Source organism: Neodiprion pinetum, chromosome 2 (assembly GCF_021155775.2).
Source record: "Neodiprion pinetum isolate iyNeoPine1 chromosome 2, iyNeoPine1.2, whole genome shotgun sequence".
Lineage (NCBI taxonomy): Eukaryota > Metazoa > Arthropoda > Insecta > Hymenoptera > Diprionidae > Neodiprion > Neodiprion pinetum.
Window position 1 is genome coordinate 14,331,880 of NC_060233.1, and position 25,876 is coordinate 14,357,755.

A 25,876-nucleotide genomic window follows, 5' to 3' on the forward strand; every position below is an offset into this window, starting at 1 on the left:
ACGTATCGCGGCGCCACAGTGTCTAGACAAAAGTTTTTCCTCTCAACATATTAGCATACAATGCGTCATCTTGCATCAATTTGAATGTGTTTTTTCATTCCCGGACGTTGTTTTGCGGTCGTTTTTTCGGCGAGGGAAGCCAAAGCGGAACTTGACCGCGGCGAGGCAACGTGCCCGGAATTACCGATAAACAATTCCGCCCCCGAGTCTCAACTAGGCTTCGAGATGCGTAGGAACAAACCGAACATCCGCTCGCGGAGCTTTGCAAAAAGTCTCACGGTTGCTGGTAGGAAACTTTATAACTCTGTGCTTATAACTCTCGACCGGACGTATTTTTGCGTGCATGTTCAACGCGACATGAACCAAATTTATTCGTTCAAGGTAATCCTTTTTAAAACAAAGTTGAGTCAGTTTCAATACATGTAAATTGGTGTTACCGAAGCGAATGCCCTAGGGACAATACGGCTGTTCGCATATAAAGTTCGAACGCTTTTTTCCACAACTATCGAAATTCGAAATTTTTTTTCTCCTAATAGCCAGCGACGCCGTTAAATTTTTAATCAACAAACTCGCGCTGCGTGTACTTTTTGTATGTATGTGAACCTGGAATCCGTAATCCTAGTAGATTTTCATCAGGTTTTGATTGGAATACGAGGTGGTATAGGTCAGACTCAATTTGCACTCTCGGGGTTCACCGAACCATGCGTTGGTCGATATTCGGTAATTACTTCTGGCTCTACGTGGCCGGGTAACGTTCCTCACCGCACACGACTTTAGCTTCCTTTTCTTACGCTCGAGGCAGGCGAGACCCGACCTTCAAATTTATCTCCTGATTTTTTCCTCTCCACCGGCCGTGGCTTTTGTCGTCCCGGCGCGGGTCTAAGCCCCTCGGCGATTGCTAATTTAAGAAAAACAAACTCCACGCAGTAAGGATACGTGAAAACGCGGTTCTCCAAAGAAACAGACCGCGATTAGGGGCATTGACAAGGACAGCTGTCAGGGCGCCCCGGTTCCAAAGCTTCGAAATCGGCGGTCTGTCTGTCGCAAAGGACGCTCGAAGGACGCAGGGACGAGGACTGGAATGGGATGCTGGAAGTTTGTACGCTGGTGCGTGGCGCACCTAAACTTGAGGATCGAACTCGTAAAATCACTCGTACGAAATCAATTCTTTCGAGTCTCTCGCATGCAGTGGCAACTCCTTCGTTTCTGATCCCCCGCTCCTTCTTCCCGCTGGCTGGTTTCACTCTCGCCGCGAGGATAACCCTAAATTTCGTCTGCTCCTTCTGAATAAAACATCCAACTTCTGCCGCGCGAACGACACTGTGTCGGCACTAAAGCCAAAAGATTACATATTCGATTCTATAAATATCCGACTTTATATCCTCGATTGCATTTCTGCGTCTATAGAATCTTAACCCGTACAGGGTGTCCGTAACTCGCGAGTATTAAACTCGTTGCGGTGTTGTAAATGCGAAATAAGGATAGCATGGTAGAAGTGAAGTTTCTTTGTCGCAGATATTGAATCTATGACGTGACAATTAATGTGGCTATTTAGTCATTTTGGACTTACATATGTCCTTATCTCAGATTGACATAAAAATTTTAAATCAGAAGTTTTCGAGATCATTTATTACGAATCTGAACTCAGAATTTCGGAGTTCGAAATAGCTAATCCACTGTGGTAGACGAAAATGTAAGGTTTTCAGCGGAACGGATCCAAAGTCAGCTATTTCGAATTATTTTTTCGAAAATATTTTTTAGTTTTTACTTCAGATTCAGAATCATAGACCTCAGGAATTCCCCATACTCGTCTTCACTCGAATCAATTAAGTTCTTGGATTTTCGTCTGCCGTATTGGGTCCGCCATTTTAGACTCTCAAATTGTTTGTTTAAATTCGTAATCAGTTACATTAAAAACTCCCAGTTTTCAAATTTGGTGTCAATCCAAGATGAGGAAAAATTTATTCCCTAAATGGGTAAACAGCCACATCAATTTTTACAACATACCTAGTTTCAATACGCGCGATAGAGAAACTTCACTTCTACTTTGCGATTCTTATTTTTCATGCGCAATAGCGCGAGAGAGTTCTGATTCGCAAGTTACTTTACGGGACACCCTGTATACAAAAATTCTCCCTGTACCCCAGGGTAATATCCGTAAGCGAACTTCATATGGTATGGAGGACGACGTGAAACCTGAAATATTAACTGAAAATATTTGTCGAACTTTACCGTCCTACCGTTTTCGTCTTTCTATCACTATTTCCAGGCGAATCAACAGTCTCGGTTTGTCAGTCTTCGAGATTGAGATTGAAAAATTATCTGTAATTTACTTTCGCAGGCAATTTTTTGCTGCTCTCGTAATTCAGCTTTCATATTCACTGTCGACATCTGCGAGTCGGGTTGCGACCTCGGCTCGTCATTAATTTTGCCGTCACGTTGGTTATACGGATGCATACCCGACATTCGGGGATCCGACGGAATATATTCGCATCTGGACTTGGGTAGGCTTTTTCTTGCGGGTTGAACGTCCTCCTCCTTGAACGGCTCGTGGGAGAAATAATTTTTTTTTTTTTTGCCCCGAGTTGCCTAAGCAATTTAGAATACAAGAAGACGCACGTCTGGCTTCAGCGTCGTCATCAGACTCAAGTTATGTGTGCCAGGCTGCAGATAATTGTCTGCGTCCCGTAGATAGCAATTAAAATTGCAGGCGCATTGCAATTTATTGTAATCAAACGAATGCAATGCGCAGGCGAATTGCTTCTCACGACATGTCACGACCTCTTTATGACTGGCATACATTAAATGACTCAGCCAATGTAGTTATATCTACGTATATTGCAGTGCTGGTGAAATGGGTTCAGGAAGGAATCCGTAAGTGTATATTTTGACAAAAAGAAGAATCTTAGAAAGACTTCAGCGAAATTATTTTATGGCTTAAAGATTTTTTTTTGTTACCACAACTCAATATATATATTCTCAAGTGTAAAGTTTCAAAAACTTGAAGTTAATTGAATTGATCGTAAGTTTATCATTAACTGTAAATTCGAGCGAGTGGAGAGCATATCCATATATATTTCGGGGACCACCGATAATTATTGGTTAGAGCAATGTGATCTTTCCTTTTATTCATGCTTAAGAAATGACCGAAGTGACAGACGCTTTACTGACAATGAGAAAACTCAGGAGAAGCCCAAAAACGGTATCAACCATCCGACAACTGATTTGATCGGTAGATTAGATTCACATCTCTGCGATTGTATCTCGGGTCACGATTTCATTGTCGTTTTGACCTCTGGTCCATTGACGCAGCTTGATAGTCGGTCGTTGAGTCGGTTCGTTGCTGCAGGGGTAGAAAACTAACGGCCTGTGAAATTGACATTTGCTGAGGATAAATCGGTCGAACTTTAGGGAGAAGTTCAATATCACTTGAGCAGTAATTCTCTGCGATTTTACCCTTTCCATCTTTAACCTGTACAGTAATATTCATTAAGGCTTTTTCTTTCCAGCTAACTTGTTTTCGGTCCGAGACAAAATACGAGTTCGCTTCTATACCAATTATGTGACAATGACTTCCAATTTCTCATATCGGTTGCGTCGCCAGTCATTGTCACGAAATTCGTATAGAATCGAACTCGCATTACGTTTCGAACCGCGAACAAGTTAGTCGGAAGAGAAAGGTATTAATGTACACTTGGAGACCATGAATCTGAGACAGCTAATTTTTTACACTAGACAGTTATGTTGGCAGCACAGAGAAACCTACAGTGCCACAGTCGGCCGAGCGTGAAACAAACTCAATCTCAATAAACACAACATAACCCATGACTGTCGAATCTAACCTTAGAATACCGCGGGGATAACGACTTGTTGGATTGAAACGTATTCTAAGGTTAGATTCGACAGTCATGGGTTATGTTATGTTTATTGAGATTGAGTTTGTTTCGCGTTCGGTCCAATATGGCGCTGTAGGTTCCTTTGTGTTGCCAACATAACTGTCTAGTGGAAAAAATTAGCTGTCTCAGATTCATTGTCCCCAAGTGTACATTACTGCACATTGGACGAAGTATTCGGTGATGATTAGCGGTGAAGTGAGATAAAATTATAAAGATACTCTCACCAAGTATACTCTGATGATATATTTGGCATGAATTCGAGGGTACTAATTCTATGACGCCCGCGCGTGCTTTTTTTTCTAGCGTGCCTCGCCGTCGACGCCCTTCTGCGTTTTCAGACCCTAGATGTAGCAGGATATTATGCACCGTGGCTTTGAACTGTATTACGAGAGAACACTACCACCCTCGCGCCAACATCCATTATAATAATAGACTTGGCAGGTAAAGCGGTCCTAAGATAAAACGGTCCCGGTCTTCCGGGTTTTCCCTCGCCCTATAGTTCTCGCCCTTTCCTTCCGTCGTCTGTCTTTTCTTTACTTCCTTACAGATCCCGCCGAGGCGATGCTCCGACAAATAAGTAACTTCGCGTCCCGAAATATATTTGACAAATCGCTAGGCTTTACCCTGTTCCACCATCCCGTTGGGGCTTTTTAAATTCAGAAAGCTACTCATATTTTATTATAAATTTAGGACATTTTTTTAACGATTAATCTTGGCGTTTATTTTTCATTATCCATTTCAAGACCTCCTGTCGATTGCTCGGAAGCGCTTTGAAATCGTGAATTGAAAGAATTGTGGCTATTCGTATACCTGAATGTTTCTTCATGTTCAGACCTTACATAAATATAACGGTTGTGTAATCGATGCAATGATGGGAAGGATGGGAACGAACTCGCGGTAGGCTTATTTCCACGTAAATTGCAAAGAATATCATTGAGGCCGATAAATCGATTTTATATATTTTCTTCTGGTAGCAGAAAGTGAACATCACCCTGATGTGTTGGCGCGAAGAACGATGCGACAGATTCAGCATATCAAGTACGTTATCCGTATCGTCTGCACCCTCGTTTCGAACGGATTTTAAAGTATAATGTCGTATAGGTGGTGGAGGATCACGTGCTGTGTTATGTGAAAGAATTCGAGAGTTCTTCGCCGCCCAGGAAGCACCATATACCTACCGACACGGCAGTCCATGAATCGAGTGAACAAGTTCATCTCGTTGAATATGTCGATTCCCATCCTATCTGTTCAAGCGGACTACATTCATACATGCCTCGGAAAGACGGCGTTTCGAGGACTCGAGCGATGCTCCGCAAGAATTTTTTTAGTATCACTGTCGACTTTTTCGACGCTCCTTACTTGTATACGGGCTGTCTTGTCATTCGTAAATAGTTAACCTGTAGCAGCTTTGCGTATGAACAATGCAGATACTAGAGTGTACTCGAAATTTCGCTGTCGTGCATATTGAAGTGACGTATTGAATTACCCATTTGGGGCATACGTTTTTCCTTGACTCCGATTGACAAAAATTTCGAAGACACGGATTTTCGAAATTCTTCATTACGAATCTGAAGTTGCATTTCGAATCTTTTAATTCCGACTTCAGACACGCAATCAGAGTACTAAAAAACCTCCGGGTACCAAGTTTCGTCCAAATCAAGTAATTTCTTGCACTTTTGGCCACCATATTGGATTCACCATTTTGGTATTAAAAATTTTGAGGCAGACTAGTAATCTGCAACTTCAAAAAAAAAACCTTAATTTTTCAAATTCTCGTCAGTCGAGGCAAGGAGAAATATGTAGGTATATACTCCAAATGGGTTACTATATAACCACTTTGGTTTCATCAGAGCTTTGTCGGTTTGCACGACAGAATAATTTTACTTACTATCTACGAGTTACGGGACAAGTTATATATATGCCAGATGTCAATAATTTGTTGAACACAATGGGTGTATCTAAAAATGATCGGGCCGGGTGAAATATTGCAAAAATCAGAGTTTGTAAACAAGTATGATATAAGTATAAGCACATGGAAATAGAAGTGGGAATGTAAATCTACATTGGTAGTAGTAACTCTAAATACAAAGTTCAAAATCCGCCAGATTCCGTGTATGAGTGGTTCGGAGTTTCCGACGCTTGCAGACTCTCCAGAAGTGCCCTGCAGGGTTTGTTCCTATCTGTCTTGGGGCTAAACAAAGGCCCAGCCAACACGTAATAAATCACCTGAGAGCCTTCGGTGTAATTCACCTGCGGGAGCATTTTGCCCCGGCTCATTCCCAGACTTTGGTTCTTCAGGCTTCCCAAGGCACTCCTTCTTTATTCAGAATTGAACTTTCATTGTGCGTGAACCATGAGTATTGCGATTCACTGATTTCCGATGTTGATGTGGCAAATTTTAACCTACTCGATTGCCATTGTTCTGAAATTTTCAACTCCTTTGACACAACGATTTAGAAATTTATTGACAGACAATTCTGACTTGAGAAATTTACACGCTGTCATTACATTGCACTACTGGCGTTAAATAGATTACTCTCTACGGAAAAGACTGAGGAAAACGAAGGAACATTTCATTTCAAGGACTGTCCGAATTTGAAAATCTCGAAGTGCTGGCCATGGTCATCCTGATGAGAATGTTTGGGCCGAGGCTTGCGCGGTGAGACGTCGTATTCAGCTGACGTGACATCAAGGCGAGTGGTGGAGTGAGGATGCAAGCGTTGGCAAAGATTAACCATCGCCATCTCAACGTCCTCTATAGCGACCTTGTCCTTCCCCGTGCCTTGGGCAAGCTTACGAGCATCCTCGAGAGTCTCCTCGATCATGTCTTCGAGGACGGTAGATAAGACCTTCTGCGCCTGGCTCGAGAGCATGTATTTGCGGCCCGACTTCCCGTAGAAACTCCCGCTGCTAGACGTCTTGCATTTCACTGAAACACAGAGCACGTCATTCGCCGTAACCTGACTCCTTCGGTGCAGCACGGATCTCGGGAAATGTCCTTGACTGACGTTGTGCCATTTTGCATTTGGAAACGAAGAAGGTCATTCTAATTACTCGCGTATATCTACAGGACAATGTCCGTATTACACGAGTGGCGAGTGGATGAACGCGTCGTGCTTCATATAAGGGCGTGTTTCGAGTGTAGCTTTTGATTGATGTAGAATGTTTTTACAACTCCAACAGTTGCGGGTGTAATCGCTGAAGCGAGATAAGCCCTGCCGCGTATTTTACGTGACGCCGAGCGCAAGGGAAAGAGACGAAAATAAACGATATGAAACCGAGTGGATTCGGTGGGAAATAAAAGCATAGCCCAGGCTCGTGGCATAATCGCTGGAATTTTGTGGTAAACTCGCTACGCGCGACGCGCCCTTATGTTCGAGCTTTGTGTATATAATACCAACGCTTTTACCATGAACGTCGAAGCAGGAATACATTGTATTGTATATATATATATATATACGTATATATAACGTACATTTGGCTGTTGCCATTCTCATGGCGGCTTTAAAATTGATCAAATTAAGGAGAATATACATGTTCGAGGTTACAATACCTCTCCCGTGTCGTTTGTCTGGTCGCAGTTTATGCGAGGTTCCGTGCCAATCTTCGGAAGATGTCTCGCGTGACATTGTCCAAGAATATGATTGAAATTTTAAATAAAAATGACAAATACTGGCTTCTAAATAAGAATTTTAGATACGTTAGTACAGAAAATTGAAAAACAAAAAAATAGAGGAAAACGATTCGACCAGTTGACTAGCTATATATCTTTCATGGCCAAGCAGTAATCACGAGGTTTAAAATTTGTCGCGAGATTGAAATCCTCTGAAAGTCAGGTAATTCCAACACCATCGCAACGCTCCGAAAATGAGCTTTAGTCCGGGAGTCGGTGAACTTTTTTCGGAACTTATTTTCGTACACCATATTTATAGTAGTTTCGGGTCAATTGATGATGTTTTTCAACAAACCAACAGTCTGGTTGTTGATTTCCGATGGAATCAATGAGTGAAATATACAAACTCATGCTACTTATTTTCGTAAGGATGAAACTTGTTGCACTAATTACTAATACTTTAAAACTTCATAAAAAAGCAGTCTGGCCGGTTTCCGGAGTTGGAAAGTTAGTTTGGTAGGTTTTTTTTTATTTACAAAAACCGGGTTCTTTTTTAGATGGCCGAAACTTTCTTTAGTTGGGACGAAACTCGTTGTACTAGTTAGCATTACAACAAAACTCAGTAGAAAAGCAGTTCGGCCGGTTTCCGGAGTTGGGAGCTGACAGACATTCGAAAATCGTTTGAAAATTTGTCAGATGGTTAAATGCTTTGTGCAATTATCAAAAAAAAGCAGTTTGGCAATCATTCGAGGTCACTTGAGCCTTGCCAGGCTGACCGGAAGATGCGTAACCTGGTAACTTATAGGCGATCGTTATGTTAATTAACGTTTGCGCCTGATTCTGCACAAATACATTTTTTCCAGATGATAGTTTGCACTTTAACGCGAATAAAAAAGACATTCTGGCTACTATTTTGAATCACCAAAGTTTCGCTAGACTCTAAAATTGCGAGTTTTCGAGCGTTCTAAACGTCACCTCGGACGATACAGAGACGACTCGCGTTGTATTTGCTATTTTTTATTTTCTATTACTAATTGACATCTTGAGAGTAAGCATGTGCATGTATTCTCATGCAAGCATGCCATATATCATATTTTTATACCACGAAATGAAAGCATAATCATTATACCAGAATATTGTGAAATGTAACGAGGGATGATTTTTTTCAATGAGCATTAATTTTTTTTAAGCTGCTACTGGTACATTTCGAAATGCAAAATTTATAAAAATAGGATATCATTTTTTTAAATCTTATTCCGCGTCCGCTTCTTCTTCTGTTTCATCCAAACATTTACCATCACTAGCGTCATTATCTTCATCCGAATCATTTCCATGTCGTCCAACATCATCTTCATTATCATCTGCATTAAAATGGTTTTTGTAAATTTTTGTTCAAAATTTATCAACTTGGATGGAAAGCAGAATCGAATTGCTTTAAACAATGCATATAAACGTGGCAAGGCCAAGCCGAACCGAGGTACTTTGTGAACTACATACAATTCCAGAATATTCGCGCAATTCCAGTCTGAAAAGGCTTTGGTGATTCAGAATAGTAGTGAATAGCCAATTTGCTTTTTTCGGTAATTCTACAACGCAATTAATGATCTGACAAATTTTCAAAAATGCGAAGATTAGTTCTATAAGTTTTTCTCCCCTTGGGTCTTTCAGGTGCCAGACTAAGTTCCTATCTCCAGAAATCAGCCAGACTGCTCTTTTATGATCACCTTCATTGGTAAATCAAGTAGTTTTCTTTCAAAAATAATGTGAATGCATTTACGTTTTTTTTTTTCACTTTTTCAAATGCCCCCCCCCCGCGCTGAATCCATCGGAACTGAATGAGAAGACTATTAGATTTTTTGATAAGCATTTTCAATTGAACCCAAAAAACCGTGGTTATTGCGTGCGAAAATAAGTTCTAAAAGTATTCACTCGTTCCCGGACTATTCCAATTGGTATCGTTCGAAAGTGTAAAGTACTTTGAGCACCTTTTATCGGACCGACTCGACACGTCTATTCATCCAACAACCGTATCAATAACTCAAAATTATCGACGCGTCGAAATAATTATTTCCTGTGTGAAGTTTGGGTACTGTCAAATTATTCCTACGCATTATAGGCAGAGCATCGATGTCAATGGAGATTAAAATTGAACGAAGTAACTCAACGAATTGTATCAAACACGAAGACCACAATCTTTACCCTGCAATTCGTAACTAATACCGCCAATGTCACCCGCAAAGCAAGTCACGTTTCGGAAGAAATTCTAAACGAAAGTCCCATACTCAACGTCACTTTTTCATATTGTTCTTCAGTTGTGGACTGCGTTGTCTCCGCCTGGGGACCCTGGTCGACGTGTGACAGTGAATGCGGCCCCGGAGCGCAAACACGGTCAAGGATGGTCGAACGCGCCGCTGAAAATGGAGGACAACATTGCCCTCAGTTGGTCCAGCACAGGGGATGTCAAGGAACGAAGTGTAACAGGCGAAATCCGAAATCCGCTTTGAAAGGTAAGATGCAAACAAGGTTGTATGATGGTAGCGATATGTATTACAGACTTAGCAGGGAACGTTTGATCGATCATACACCGGGTGACTTACAAGTGTATTTATATTCGTAGGATCAATGGCTTCACTCTGAAGTTACAGACCCATAATTCAACGTTCTTTGTATCGGCACTATTCCCGTAATCTCAAGATTGGCGACTCCCGTTCGATTTTTTAAGTTCACGGTTGTTTTGTTCTGGATGATCCGACGACCTTCCTTTGTTATAGGCCAATGGAGATAGAGACAGACGGAAATTAATCTGTATTCAAAGGTACGTCGACGGTTGGCAAGGTTCTCTCCCGCGGTTTTGCCGAGACATTTAAGTGGATCAATATTCCGGCGGTGCTTTAGAAATTACACGTAAAAGCAGTAAACAATGGGAGGGTGGTGGTACACGGCAGTAGGTATAGTGCTCATGTGCTATTGTGAGTTTACTCTCCAAGGTCTGTGACGGGACATTTCAAATCCTACGGGGACAGCCGCGTGTCAATTAGGTTTCCGGTCTAAAGAACATCGTCTCTAAAGACCTCCTCTGGGTAACAACAACGGAGAAACTCTAAAGAGTCAACAGTGATGGCCAACCATTGGCAAATGGCTACGGTGTAATTTTCGTTCTCGTTCCGATACCATGTATGTACCTGAAGCTCCGATCGATCAAGTTTCATCTAAAACTGAAGTTGTTGCTGATTCTGCGATTCGATGATAAACTCTTGAAGAGTGAATGTTAACTCACTGCAATCAGTATAGCTATTTGAGAGTATGAAATGCTGATATTGTGGCTGTATGCCGCATTGATTTGTTCGTGCATTATTCGAACTCTTTTCTACCAAACTCGATCAAACGAAACCTAAGGCTCGTCTCATACCAACCCATTGCTGCAGATACATTTCTAGCACTACGTGCTTTTGTACCGTGTGCAAGAAATCCCTAGCCTGTGATTGGTTTGCCCGGGGGGTTTCCATCGCCGCGGGGGCTGCAATTGGGTGCCAATTGCGTTTCAGGATCAGGAAAGACGTTTGTCCTTGCGTAAGAAATCCCTCAGCCAACAACAGGGACGATACCCTGGAGATTCGGAGGGCGCGTAGTGAGAACGCGGACCATTTATATAGGGATATAGGTATATCACACCCCTGGTATACATTGCAGATAGTTCCAAGGGTCTCGGGGTGTACGACTTGAAGTGTATAACACGCCCAGACAATCGGTGGCTGACTTTGGGGCGAGAGAAGGCCTGTTAGCGAAGTCATTGGACCGCGCTTAGGACGCTTCGCGGTCTGCACGATCGGCTGGAAGGGTAAAGGGGTTTTCGAAGGGGGGCGATTCGACTGATTGCGATAAGGATCGACATGGGAATCCTCTTAGACGCCTAATTCCCCTGATGCTGCTGCTCCCGCTACCTGCTCATTCACTCGACTAGCGATCAGGATGCCCTCAGCGTCTGTCGAAGATGCTGCACGTAGATAGCCGTCTACGAGGACTTTCCCGATTCAACCTCTGCCCACCGCGGAGGCGAATATCCCCGGGGACAATTTGTTTCTTGATTACATGGGAACGCGAGATTGTTGAGCAAAAAGAATTTGGGGTTTTCTCATGCTGAGAAATTTACCCGTCGCAGCTAGACGTCATCTGTGCCGTGAAGCGTAATTACCATTTTCAGCTAATTACAGCTGTAATTTTTGTCAACCTGTTTCTCTTTGATGGCTGGGGTAATGAGCTGAAATACGAGCCCTCCTCTCTCATCCTTTTGATCGTAAATTATCTTTTGTCTTTTTTGCTGAGAATTCAGCGTTATTTATTCACTACCGCTATCCGTTGAAATATGTATTATTATCTCGTGATGTTCACGCGAGCTTTGCTGATTTAGGACTTTTGACAAACGTGGGGCGCTCCGCATCATAAACATGATTTTCTCGTGATTCTTGAGTATTCAGCAAAACGATATGTCGTCTGGGAGGCGTTATTTCGCTGCAGAGATTCTTGGGAGCTCAGCAAAAAATATGTCTGGACGACGTGTCTGCGAGATTTATGCCGTGTGGTCTGATCTCTTTTATATCGCACCACAGAACTTGAACAGTCAAAGAAAGTAGGTACAAGCCAAGTGGTTCAATTTCGAATAACCAGGCTAGTTCAAAAATTATAATCAAGTCCAAAAACGTGTATGGTTTTCGTAAAATTGCGTAAAATTGATCATACCAAAATACCCAAATGCGAAGAGGAAATGACTCCAGATTTGAATGACACAATAATTTTTTGAGTTAAATTGATATAAATTATTTCATGTAATTTAACTTAACGTTTTTATTTCCTGTTAATTCAAATGAATATTTTTTTTTAATTTAACTTACTTTATATTTCATTTCAAGTTTTTCTTTCTCTAGAGAAATAATTTCGGCACGAATCGAAACTAATTCAATTCATTATTTCTGTTGATTTTTAATAATCCAGTTAATTTTCATGAATTCAAGTAAAGTATATCTAATTCAAAAATCTATTAACACATCAATTCAGCGAGTTATTTCAGGATGCGTTAAATAATGTGATTCCATTGCCTCACTCAATTAATTTGTGTCGAGTTTTTCTTTTCGCCTGCTTGTCAGTTTCCCCGATTCATTGTCAGTTGTTGTCAGATGCTAGTTATCAAAATTCGCAGACGCCTATAGGTTATGTTACATTGAAATATTTACCCCTATTGACAGTTTCCATCGGGGCCCAATAACGTAAAGTTGGCCAGCCTGTCTAAATGGACGAATAACTTGGAGAATGCGTACTTTGGGTGTGCAATTTCTGTGACAAATTCACGCTATCGGGATTTCTTAACCAAAGAAAGGAGAAAAAGAAGAAGAATGAGAAGAATTTTACACTATTAGATAAAGATACCAAAGTGAATTCGAAAAGTTTTTGGTCATTGGTTTACACTTCTACTTGGCTGAAATTGAAGTAGATTAAGGTTTAAACGGAGCAATCGTACATTACGTACAGAATGGAATTCGATTCAGGAGATTATACGATAAACTACAGTAGAAGCTTTGGGTTACGCCTTGCGCTCCCTCATTTAATCTATGGCGACGCACCTCGTTGAACGGTGAAGTAAACCTGTGAGTATCACGTGCTTATACACAGCATCGTTGCCCGGTTTCAAGCATCTTTTAACAACGGTAATGAGGTAAAGGAATGGTTGGAATACCTTGTTGAAAGTTTTGCGCAGGGGCTGCTGGAGGAATTGGAAGAGCACGTGGGTTGTTTGTTGGGTATGTACGTTGGGTATATCCAGACTCTGGATATTGGGGAATGGCATGAGGGTTGCCGTGCCCTCGTCCAGGCGAGCTTTGCTCTTATTTATTTCTTATTCACTGAATATTTGTTATAGCCACGGTCTTACATACAGGTCTGGATCAGCCCCCTGAAACTCACCACTGCTCGTATACTAAAAATTGTACGCGTCTTGTCCCCGTTTTTTAGTTCCTCTACGCGGCGCTAGTAGACTTCTGACACGCTCGCTGCCCTCGCTGACGGCGCGCAAGCTCGTCAGGTAACTACTAGCGCTACTAGTGGTGGAAATTGGTGGCAGAATCGAGCGACATTTTGCGAACCACTTTTAGCAGCGTGTGTCAGGGGGCTGGTCTGGATACTCGTCACAAAATCAAGTGGTGGGGGTAGGACGCTTATGGAAGCACTGGAGTAGTTCGTAATCCCGTCACTACTCGTCTCTGCGATCTATCCGCCTACTGCGTATTCTCAAACCTAACCTCAAAATCCCCGTGTCGTATGTTGTGCTCTGTTGTGCTCTCATACGTTGTGTCTTGCTTTGGTTGTGCTTGAAAATATAATTAAAAAAAAAGAAAACATTGAGGTGACAGAGATTGAAAAGCTAGCGCTGCCTCTATCTCGCTTCCCCCACCATCGTCATCACGCCGGGGTTAGATCGCAGCGATCACAGTGGGCAATACATGAACTACACGTCTGGCATCCATAAGCGAACTACCCATACGACGGGAGTTTCCAGACCAGTATGTAAGACCGTGGTTATAGCTGATATACTGGGTTATTTCTGTGATGCTCCGCCCCCCTTAGGGTCTCCTAATTATAGGCAACCAGGGCACAATACCACTATGAACAGTTCCGATGCTCTTTTGTTAGCACGCGAATGGTGTGCCCTCGGCGAAACTCGGAGCTGCTCAGAGTGCAATTGTACCCTGATTTGCCTATACTTAGGGGTCCCTATGGGGCGCATCACAGAAATAACCCGACATGCTTCGATTGTGAATCTGTCAGTGTTCTACCGGTGAAGTGATAGATAAAAGAGAAGAGGTCTCGTTTCAGTGAATGTATCGAGTAGATGTATTATTTGTGGTTGCTGTACCATTTTTAGCCACCTTTATAAAATCATGAACTTTTTAATTTGTCTGTTAATTTCTTCGATTACATAATTCATGGATAAAGTTTGTCACTAAACAAGTATTGGACGGAAGTACAGATACCTCGGTGTTTATGTAGATCGAAACTCCTCTGTACCACTTGTGCAGGACGTAATCACCGATTATATTTATACATATAGATGAATACCAATATCAAGGTATCAAGGGGACTAAAACCGGGACATCTAGACTTCTTATTTTTTTCTTTACACTTGGGGCGAGATGAGCTAGAAACAAAGAAATAGAATAACACCTTTTCTCTTCAAAAAGTGTTCTACCCGACGACTTGGTCGAGTAATCGCTGTGAACTATATAGCTACTCGTACGGAGGTTCAGAGTTGCGAGAATCTTTTCAAGGAATTTGTTCGTGTCGCTGTAGTCTGAAAAAAGAGCGGTAAAACACCCGCTGCTTCGTGTTCCGGAATTCCATTCTCGTACGGGATATTTTCTCGTTCTCAAGAGTTGTTACAAGATCCGATATTTCAATGAGTCTGAAATTGTAGATTTCACAAGGGACGTATATTCTGTTTATTATGTTAAATAAAATTTCTCAGAGATTTTACCCGTTTGTTCGTTCGCCGGCGGAGGGAGGGATTTTTTTCTGAAATTAGCAGGTTGTGAATAATATATCATCAAATTAGAATTATTTCTGAACAAAACTCAATCGGGAGAAAGTTTTACTGTTTTGCCTGAAATTGGAGAGATAAAAAGTCTTGGGGAGTAATACAATTTTCCGAAGGAAAAGTTTTAATTACGTTTACCCAGTCGAGTACGTTGAAATATACCCGTGATGCGTCAAGATATGCTAAGATGATCCCAGCTTTAATAGGCATAAACAAGAAGATGACTTTAATTCTACATTTCCGATAATGTAAATCGTCCGAATCGCTGATATTGGAAAACTACAACCCTTTATATATTACTGGTATGAAATCCCGTTTTGTTTTCTGTTCGCAGAAGTCGCCCTACTCCTACCTGCTGAGCTCAGTGAAACACGCCATGCTAATGACAGCAATGACATCCGCAGTAACCTTCGTCTCCGTTATCAAGATGACCCGGAGCATGACGCCTCGAAAGAGTAAGTGTATGTCAATACAGAAATGGAAAGTTCTTATTACGAATTAAGGACAAATGGGCACCATCGTCCGAAAAAACAATTAGGAAATGAGAAAAACTGTTTAAAATATCTCCAAAAATGTTTTTGGCGACAATGATGGTGAAGGCTAATGAAGCAACATCTCTACTACGTAATAGGAATGAATCCGACCAATTTCGAATAAGAGAAGTTAAGATATCAATAATTTGACTAGAGGTTTTATGTTTGGAACGTTGAAAATAATTAAACTCTAAGGTGTTTCATCCGATTCGAATGTTTTTCGACTCATTTTACTTGCTGACCAGATCTCTACGAATATTTTGAAAAATATTCGAGAGATCTCACAGTACGACACAGTTATAATCTGCAAATGTAATCGTTGACGAACATCTGTTGTTCCGTACTTGCACAAATATATTTCCACTCATTCTGAAGACGATTATTTGTAAAAATCTTTTCAGGCGATCTCTAAAGGTCTCCACGGTGAACGACATACCACTAAAAACATTCGAATCGCACCAAAAGTATCAAAGTTTTATTATTTTGAACGTCCTGATTATGCAACCTTTCTTCAAATCATTGTACTTTTAGCTTGTGTTATTCGAAATTGATCAAATTTGTTTCTATTAAATAGCAAAAGTGTTGCTTTATTCGTGTTAACCAAAAATATAGCGAAAAATGCTGCAGAAGATATTTGAGACAGTTTTTCTCTCTTTCTAACTTTTCATTCAAAGGGTTTGGGTGGTTCATCCTTAAACAGCTGCGGTGAATAATTCCATCGGGCGTGTAAATCATCTATGAAGTTTATCTTGTGCTTCAGCGTCAATTTTGGTCAATAATTTGGCGCATCTACAGACTTGTGCTCCAGTGTTGTATATTATATATACATAGGTATAGATGGCGGAGTTTATGTTTGGAGTAAAATCGATATTCCCAGGGGGTTATGCCTTCATGTGGTTAACCACGCTGCGGCATAATGGCGCGAAATGCGAATACTCGCTTTTCTGCATCATTACATCTAATACAATTCTTGACACTCGATTACCATGCCGCCAAAAGTATTATAAGTATAACGACGCGTCCCATTCTCTCAGCAACCGGTGACTGTTAAATTTGACAGGACTTTGTGGCACTTTGAATGCAAGTTTCTATAAGATGGATTCATTCATCTTCTCAAGGACTCCGGAAAGGTCTACTAAATCCGGAAAATATTAAAAGACCGAGTACAACTGCACACATCCTTATCCTTTCAAGCTGAATTCATATACGTACATTACCTATATTATGTGAGTGTCGCAATTCGCGAGCCCGGTGCTTTGTGCAGATATCCCGGAAAGTCCGTCGAGACGCTGCGCTATCAAAATGCTTTCTCGCCGAACGGCGGGGGTCACTGGGCTGAAACAAATTAGAAAGATATTTTTACGCCTCAATTCCGTTTACATTTATCTTTATAATTTCAGTGCGCTAATATTTTATCGGAATATTAAATTATTATAGATACTACTGTGTACAATTTTAAGCGATTTATTTATAACTACAGCAATGCTAGACAACTTTATTATCATTTTCTTATAGATGCATATTCGTTAACGTCGTGCCGTGCAGGAGAAACGAGTTCGGAGAATCATTTATTTGCCAGCTTTTCAGACCCGGGAATTGCGGAAAATTGATGGCAAGTTGTCTGCAAGCTTCGTCGTGGCATTGCGAGTTTAACAAAGCGAGGCGATTTCTGCGGAAAGATCGTTAGAAATCAACCAAAATACCGCGAGTATACAAACTCTTGGATTATATAATTAACGGGCAGAAATTTTCATTGAAACTTTTCGCGCTTCCACAGGTATTCCTTCCACTGATTAAACAAACTTTTCCAATGGTTGGTTATTGAAATTTTATTCGAACATACCTCTTGAGTTTTCTTCCATTAGATGGCAACACTTTTCTGTGCGTAACACTAAACTCGAGGCAGCGTTCTCGAATTGGAGTTTCGTATTTCCCGAAAGTTATTTATACTCTTATTATTATTGCTCCACGGAATTTCATCACGAAGCTAATGTTTACTTTTATTATTTGTTTCAGATACTGTGTTACATTTACCGTGACTAAAGCTTCGAAAGCTTGTTACAAGGAGACCAGCCTCGCAGGGCTAACGGAAGGTAATTTGAGATGCTTATAATATAATATAATATACCGTATGTAAATACGAATATCATACTTTATACAAGAGCGAATGATTAACTGAAAGATTACCGGAGAAAATGTCGGACCCTTTTTTATTGAGCAAGGTATGACGGAGATTGCAGGGGCGATGAAAGAAATTACTCTATCTGCAAGAGAATGTTTGTTTCCCTCGATTAATCTAAAAGGAGTGAAATACGCAGGCTTATTTGACAAGGTAATACTTCAAGCAGAATTTTGTACACGGAATGCTTTTCTACGGAACTAACAATAAGCTTTGCCAGTGGGATTCGAATTATTCCGAAAATTAATTCATCTTGCTGCTACGGGTTCGCCGGGTTTCATTAATTAAATTCACGCCACAACATTAATCTCGATGCATAGATGGAACTTGGAGAATTCTTTTCTTCACGTTATCCAAAACTCCGATCACACCCAGCAGATATATTTTTATTAATTTTAAACATGGTCCGCGAACGTGTAATAGATATATTTGAGATTGGTAAAAGCGTGGTGAGAATTGTCGTAACATAATGTGGAAAGTAAATTGAAATAAAGAAAAAAATTGTCAAGTGCTCGGAAATTCACTCTTTTTCGTGATTCTCCGTTTAAACAGGCAGAGGTGAATTCCCTGCGCCTTCCTGCTACGTGAAACAAGCGGAGGCCTAATTTTGTTTGCATGTTTCGCGAGGCGAAGAACCAGCTCTGGCGATGCGTGAAATACACGTCTCCATCAATCCCGCCATCCCCCCCTCTATCTGCACTCCGTGTTCCAACCGAAGTATATTTCATGCCACCGACGAGAAAAATGTAAAAAAAAAAAACGGAATAAAGTAAATAAAACACCCTTTCCCGTGAAATATATTCTCGCGCACATTTCAGAAGGGTGCGCCGTTGATCAATTAACCATTATGGATCGTCATAAATATAATTAATATTTCACCACACTCTATACACGCTATACAATAAGTCGCTACACTCCGGCAGAAAATTTTAACCGTCGTTAATGTTTTTAGACATAACTTAAGGACGTGTGAGAAAAAGATTTACGACGTGTAAATGATCGAGCTTTTCTAATGCTAAGCAACAAAAAAAAAAAAAAGAAAAAGGAAATCTTCGTGACGTAGGAAAAATATTTCAAACGCAGAATTATAAATTGAACTACCTCATTCATTATATTAACGATTTCGGAGAAATAACATTAGTCTAACATCTTTTGCTAAAACACCCATATTGTTGATCATTCGATCCTGATTCACAGTATCTCTCATTTTATTCGTTAATGAGTTCTCCGTAGATCGTCTGAGTTAATTTTTGGGTAATAATAATGTATTTATTACTAAATCACAAGTTTATGACCTGTAAATTGTAACGATTGTATATGTTCGGTTTTTTTTCCCCAATACACATGTTCAAGAAAAAAAAATCTTTGACAATTTGTGGTGTGTTCATTTTCGAATAAAACTAACTTGTTTCTCCGAAGTTGTTAGTTTCTACAGAGTTCGCCTCGATAGAAAGTGAGGCCTAACTTATTCTAACTTACGGGGTTATACAGTCAGTCACCTTCTGCGTTCTTATCAGAGGATCATGCGTCGTAATATCGGACTGCGCTTGACTAATTCCAACCTTAAAGGTGCGAATCCCTTAAATTTAGTTTCTGGGCGAGTACTTTTCTACTTATTTAGATAATTTTTCTTTGGAAACGAATTCTATAGGATCAGACTCTGCAGGATAAAATTTCCGTGGAAAAGATTATATTCATCATTTCAGGTTAAATGTTTTCTGCAGGGCCGCAGACTGTAGGACAGATTTCTATAGAACCGGTTTATCCCCATATTATCGGGTTAACCAGATCCCACATAGTAAACTTAGTGTTTGAATAAGACTTCCAAACTTTGTTATTTACTACCCGATGACTGATGATTGTTACGAGTTATTAGAACGACATACCATCAATTCGTCACTCGACCCGGCAGAGGTTGACATCTTGTGCGATTTTCGCGTAAGTTGGCTCCCCTGCCTTGCAGACTAAAATATTACCGCGTTACGATCTCGCGCACCAATAGGGCTGAACTATTCTGCGCATGCGCCGTCGGTTATTCAGCCCTCCAAACTTTCGCCGTTTCTCCCCGTTATGTAACTAGATTTATAGCTTTAGTAAGACTATCCGTAATCCTTCGTATGACATATCGAGTTACGATCATCCGAAGACGGTAAGGTAAATATCTCGTAGCTGAACGTTGACTAGATGTGATAATCGTTGTTCCAGGTGCTCACGTATGTGTTCAGTGTCAAACGCAGGCTTTGAGACGCGTGCTGGACTGGCGATGCGAAGGAGACGGTGGCGCTGAGGCGATGATCACCAGGTGGAGCATGCTGTCGTCGGCACATTGCCACGGTAAATGGCTCCGAACATCGAAGACAGGGCCGAAATGCGACACTTCGGTCTGCCAACCCCAGCCACATTTCATTTTCGTTTAGATCTGCAGCGGTGTCTTATATAACGAGTTGCAAGAACCCGGACCGAATAAATTTGGTTCAATGAGTTGCCTTTCCTTATAAAATCTCCAGTGCGTCTGCCTCAATTGTCCACAATCCTCCGTCAAGATTCTCCTTTTCCATGAATCTGGAATCTTTTTATCCTATCCCATAATGTTATAGGCTCCTTTGCCATCCTTTATTATAATTTTACTGTGAAACCGAAAACCTTAATCCAATGTAAATGTTAATCACCGAAGAAGTGATTATCGTCGGAAAAAGTTTACTATTTCCTCCAAGTAAAAAAAAAAAAAAAAAAAACAAAAGAAAAAAAAACTACAAAAAACAAGTAATAATAAATAATTATTAATAATAATAATAATAATAATAACAATAATAGTAACAATAATAATCTGTAGTGACTCGATAATTGAGAGAATATTTTTGGACCTATACATGTATGTATGTACACTATGTATCTACGCAAAGCAAGTAAATTTTTTTCGTGAAAATTTCGCAAGTCTGGGAAGGTATAATAAGAAGTATATTAAAAAATATCGCATCATTTTCATCGGGTCTGAGAAAAGGTACAAGTTTCGAGATCTCTTTTTGCATTTCCTATTCCTCTGGGTTAGTTCTAGTTCCGGTGAACTGTTAACTCGTATCCTCTGCGAAAGTATAGAGCGAAGTCTGTTGACCCGAGTTGCGGGGTCGGTGTTATATATCCTGGGGGAACGATTTTGATAATTTATTAAAAGTACTGGGTACTGCACAGAGGCTGAGTTATGACTTTTTGATGGGGAGACGTGAGCTAAATCGTTGACGGCGACGCAACGCGTTTCTAGAAAAGAATTTTTTACTCCCCTTCTTATGCAGAGCGAGATGCTCGTTCGCTGAGCTAAAGGTCAACGTGTGACGTCTGAGAGTCGTTCAACGGTGCAAATTCCTACCTACGTCGACGTCTCGCCGTTAGCATGCAGGTACAACGACAAGTGTGCCTTGCATTCGTGAAGATCTCAGCTTCGACGACTGACGCATTACAAGTGTGCACATCGGATGGTACCAACGTACGTACGTGACTACGTGTCCAGGAGGGTGAAGCGGAAGTCGTTCAACGTTGAGAGCTGCCACGTTGTTCAGGGGCAGCCGAAGAACTATTTCTGTCTGGATGCGGATATGCGATTGTGTCAATTGTCAAATAGGCCAGAAGCTTGACGACGAATATTCATTGTATCCAGAAAATGCGCAACACTTAGGTATTCGAAGAATGAAATGACAGAACGTACGTAGAAAGAATATTGTTTGACAGCAGAATTACCCAAAAACATGTGTTTTAATAAACGGCCCAATTTATCCTCAAACATCTCGTTTGATATCCATTCTTATTTATTACCAGTCATCTGGAGCATTAATATTACCGCTGACATGACTTGAATCAATGCGATCGAAAAATTTATCTCCGCAGCAATCATGATCAATTATTAACGTGACATTATACTAAATATTTCATCCTTTTCTGTACAACGTTATATGTATTGTTACAATTCTTACAATTAGTCGTTGGGTTCTTCCATTTTACTTCACAGCTGAACCAACCTTCGTGGTATTGGAAGCGCGATTAACCCAGCAAGAGATGATGTATTGCAGTAAATGTAATAATAATATACAAAATAACTAACAATAATAATCAAATACGCATATTTGTATAATGTAAGTTATTTTATAAATCGAGTCCACATATCAAAGATAATATTTTATAGATTGTAAGCAATAAAAAGTAGACAATTGTAGAATATCTAGTTCATTTTACATCCCTATACTCGCATCGCAACACAAATTGTTACTTTCAAACGTACCTGTTAATTACCTTCCGTAGGCTCGCTTCTTGACTTTGCCGCATCGAACAATTCATCAAGATGTTGAATGTTCGCCAAACTGATGGTAAAACAATTGATTTTTTCAGATAAGACACGGTAAATGAATTAAGAAAGGAAGATTGAATCAAACAGAAAGAAATCAACTAGTGAGTGTAAGTTTGATTAGCCGTACCTTATTATCACCGACTCTATTTAAACTCTAATCTCTTCCAGGAACCTCTGAAACAGCGAGTAGCTAGCTGTTTCTGCATCGGTTTTCTTATCCTCCGTACCTATCAGCACTCGGCCGCGTCTTTCGTTTCCTTCCTTCGCCAATTACTTTTCCGATTGATTGCACTTGTTTTCAAGAAAAAGGAGCAGAACCACTCAGCAAAAGTACTTGGGCTGGGTGGTTGATATATCGATAGACAAGTTCACAACGAGCTCAAGCTATACAGGTTGCTCTCAATCATCTCTAGTAAGTGCTCTGCAAAAAATTCAAGAGCTACATATATTTTTTTTTTTTTTTTTTGATTAGGACGGCTTGTAGATTGATTGCGAAATATTGTCTGGATTTACATAACGGGTGCAGGCAAAAAAACGAAGGAACGCGTTATTCGAACAGTTGATAGCTGACGGAAATTACAGGCAAGCCCAGACCGCCAGGGACTACGCATCGCGACTTTTACCAACAAGTTATAATCAAACGTCGTTCGCTTTTTGTACCATATACATAAAGCAGGGGACCCTCTCCCATGCCGATACATTTTTGTCTGGATAACGAAATTAATTTGGGAATTTTTTCTTACTCTTTGACAATTCAATGAACGTCTGTGTGCCAGAAAAATTAATGACACAGCCGATGTCAATGAATGACTATGCACTCACGGCCATTTTTCGATATTTTTAGGATTTTTTTTTTTCACAACTCAACCGAGAATGAAAATTCTGAGTACAAGAGCTGATCCACAAAGTTTCGGTCAGCTTCTTAGGGCTAAAATTTTGATTCAACTACCATTGGACATGTTATGGTTTACACTGTACACTGTTACGTAAAATTCTTTCAATTTTTAAGCTTAGGTTTTATACTTTTTACCAGATACACGTTGACTGCTTTTATCACGTTTTCGAATTCAATCCTCGTTTGGGAAATTTCAGCACTTCCTGTTATCAGGAAAAACATTACTTGGTGTATTTTTTCGGCAAAAAAATTTGATCTTTCCGAATATGAAATTCATTTTAAGATGGATCCTTAGGAATTGCCAATAAACATGTTCCTTCGACATAATAAGTCGTTTATTCTTTTATCTTCATACGTCTGCAGTTTCGAGTACCTACATGTCAAACTTTTAGAATCGGGTGAAAATGAAATTACAATGAAATCGATACAAATGTTCTTAAGATCTTGAATATTCTTAATATTCTATATACCTCGAATATTAATGCAGATTTAATTGCTAATCCAGCTTTACACTCTTACAATTTCAGGGTATAATCAAAAATGTCTACGCTTCCACTCAAATAAATTTAAAAAATTAATTTTCTGGTCCTTTGTATATAGGAGTGAAAATATAGAAAAAGCCGTGGTTTTTGGCAGTCCCTGATGATCTACCTTGAAATAGATTTCACATTCGGAAAGATGAGGCCTTTTCCCACAAGACAAAAAAAAAAAAAAACGGCTCATATTTTTTTTCAATTACAAAGCCAAGTTGAAATTTTTCCCTGAAAAGCTGGCCGAAAGTTGGTGGATTGAGTCACATTATATAAATACAAAATTTCCTTTCATCGCGAAATTGAAAACTTACCCTTAAATTATGTCCCCTTGCTTAAAATACCAAATTTCGAAACGTGTACACTGCAGCTTATCGCGTCCTGTTTGTACAGACGTAATGTTACAATTAACGGGGTGGATTATTGATTATTCAGTTGACGCGTCGGTGTAATATTGTTATAATATCCACCGCAGCAGGAAGATTTTTTTCATTGATTTCGGCTCTGTTACATTTCTTGAATGACGTGTAGGGACGTCGCAATAATCCGCAGGCGGATACGATATTATCATAATATGATTTCTGGAATATACGTATTGAATACAGTTATACGTCAATGTTGAAAATGGTTCGGCACATTCGGCCGAATCAATTCGTCAGGAGTGAGTGAAGGTCTTTTATTATTTGGAAGTACGATATTTGGTTACACGGCAGAAATTTCATTCCGCGAATGTGATAATCGCCCCTCGGTTGACGTTTATTATTATCAAATTCGCGATCAATGAAGTTTGTACAGCGATCGGATTGGTTATAAGTCTCCATTATGGATTATTAAACGTGCTATGTTCGATTTTCCTAGTTAATAAGATGATAAGGACGTGCAGAGAGAAAGGAGTACTCTACACTGTATTATGTGTAAATTCTGTGCAAGGGTTGCTTCAAATTCTCCGAATTTTACCCGCCATTATTCCCCCCCGAGTCTGGAATTTCGTCAAGGGGTAACATTTAAACTATTAAAAACCCTTTTTCTCTTTTTGTCGTGCTTGACCGAAAGAGGATGGAATTCCTCTTCACGTGTAAAAAGTCTGCCAACGTTTTCATGCTGCTTGATTATTGCTCTGCCTTCCGTGATCCTTTGACGTCGTGTGTGGCAGTTGTAAGGATATGCACCGCTTTAATACTTGTTTTTTTTTTTTTCAACTATAAGCAGATATAATATCACCGGAAACATTGAATCAATATATTTTTACGTGTTCAATTTAATTACACTTTCTTTCCAGAATGACGTTATGAAATTTCTAACGTACCGGTGGATCATTTTCAATACACTCATATTCGATTGAAATATTTTTAACAACAAATTATCGTGCAACATCACTTTCAGCCAATTTAAATCCACTGATTCGCCTTGCGAGAACTTTTTGCTGCTCGATACTTTCGCACTGAGAATATACGCAAGTGTTTCTCTTTCCCTTTCTTGAAGTCATGAATACCAAACCGATAAGATTCATCGATTTAACATGTTATACCTCATACTGACGTCAAACGATAGAAACGAACACGCGATTCCGGGTCTTTCAGTTTTCGCCGGAAATTCCGCACTTCGTGAGGCCGGTTCAATTTATCGTCGCTCCATCAAGCATCGGTAATAATACCATATGGGTATTACCTACGCTTTTTCATCCATCAAAAGTTTTGTTAATTCAATTCATAGTAGATACTGGACTATTTCGGAACAGGGTTACGTATTTCTCTTTTGCTGGAATAAGGTTCTTTATTTTTTGCCGAATTAGAAATCGCCCTGTTCGAAAAGTTGGCCAATGCTTTACATAATGAGTAAAAAAGCATACTCATTCCAATTTCTTCGCGGAATTTTCGCCCTCGCGAAAATAATTTCTACGTCAAACTATGAGAAGTTTTGGGTCGTAGAAAATCATAGAAAATGGTAGAAAATCGTAAAACAGTGTAAAAGATTGGAGATAATCGTGAAAAATCGTAGTATTTTTCGTAGAATAGTATACTAGAATTTGTATACAAATTTCAGAGAAAAGTTATGAAAATCTACGACTTTCTAGGAAAAATAATGAAAATTACATATTAGAAGTAGATTTAATTTTTGTTCGTAAAATTTCAAGGAAAACTTATTGCAGACAAGTTAAGTACCGAGCAAAATTTGGGTCTATATCCGAAGACTGATTAGGGATTAGATAATGATTTTGCTGATATTTGATTGCTTTTCGCTCTAAAGTAAACCAGATCCACCCTCATTTTTTAAAATAATCTAATTATCTTTACGGTTATTATACCCATATA

General features: G+C 40.0%; 1 protein-coding gene across 1 annotated transcript in view; it reads left to right on the top strand.

The window, feature by feature from the left end:
* LOC124211909 (somatomedin-B and thrombospondin type-1 domain-containing protein-like) overlaps window positions 1–21,605 on the top strand; it is a 35,675-nt gene extending 14,070 nt beyond the window's left edge. The window contains exons 2-5 of the mRNA XM_046611439.2: window positions 9,822–10,016; window positions 15,426–15,546; window positions 17,641–17,717; window positions 20,009–21,605. Coding sequence (XP_046467395.1) covers window positions 9,822–10,016; window positions 15,426–15,546; window positions 17,641–17,717; window positions 20,009–20,220 — 605 coding nt within the window. The 3' untranslated portion in view covers window positions 20,221–21,605. The remainder of the gene's footprint in view (window positions 1–9,821; window positions 10,017–15,425; window positions 15,547–17,640; window positions 17,718–20,008) is intronic.
* Window positions 21,606–25,876: the final 4,271 nt, after the last annotated feature.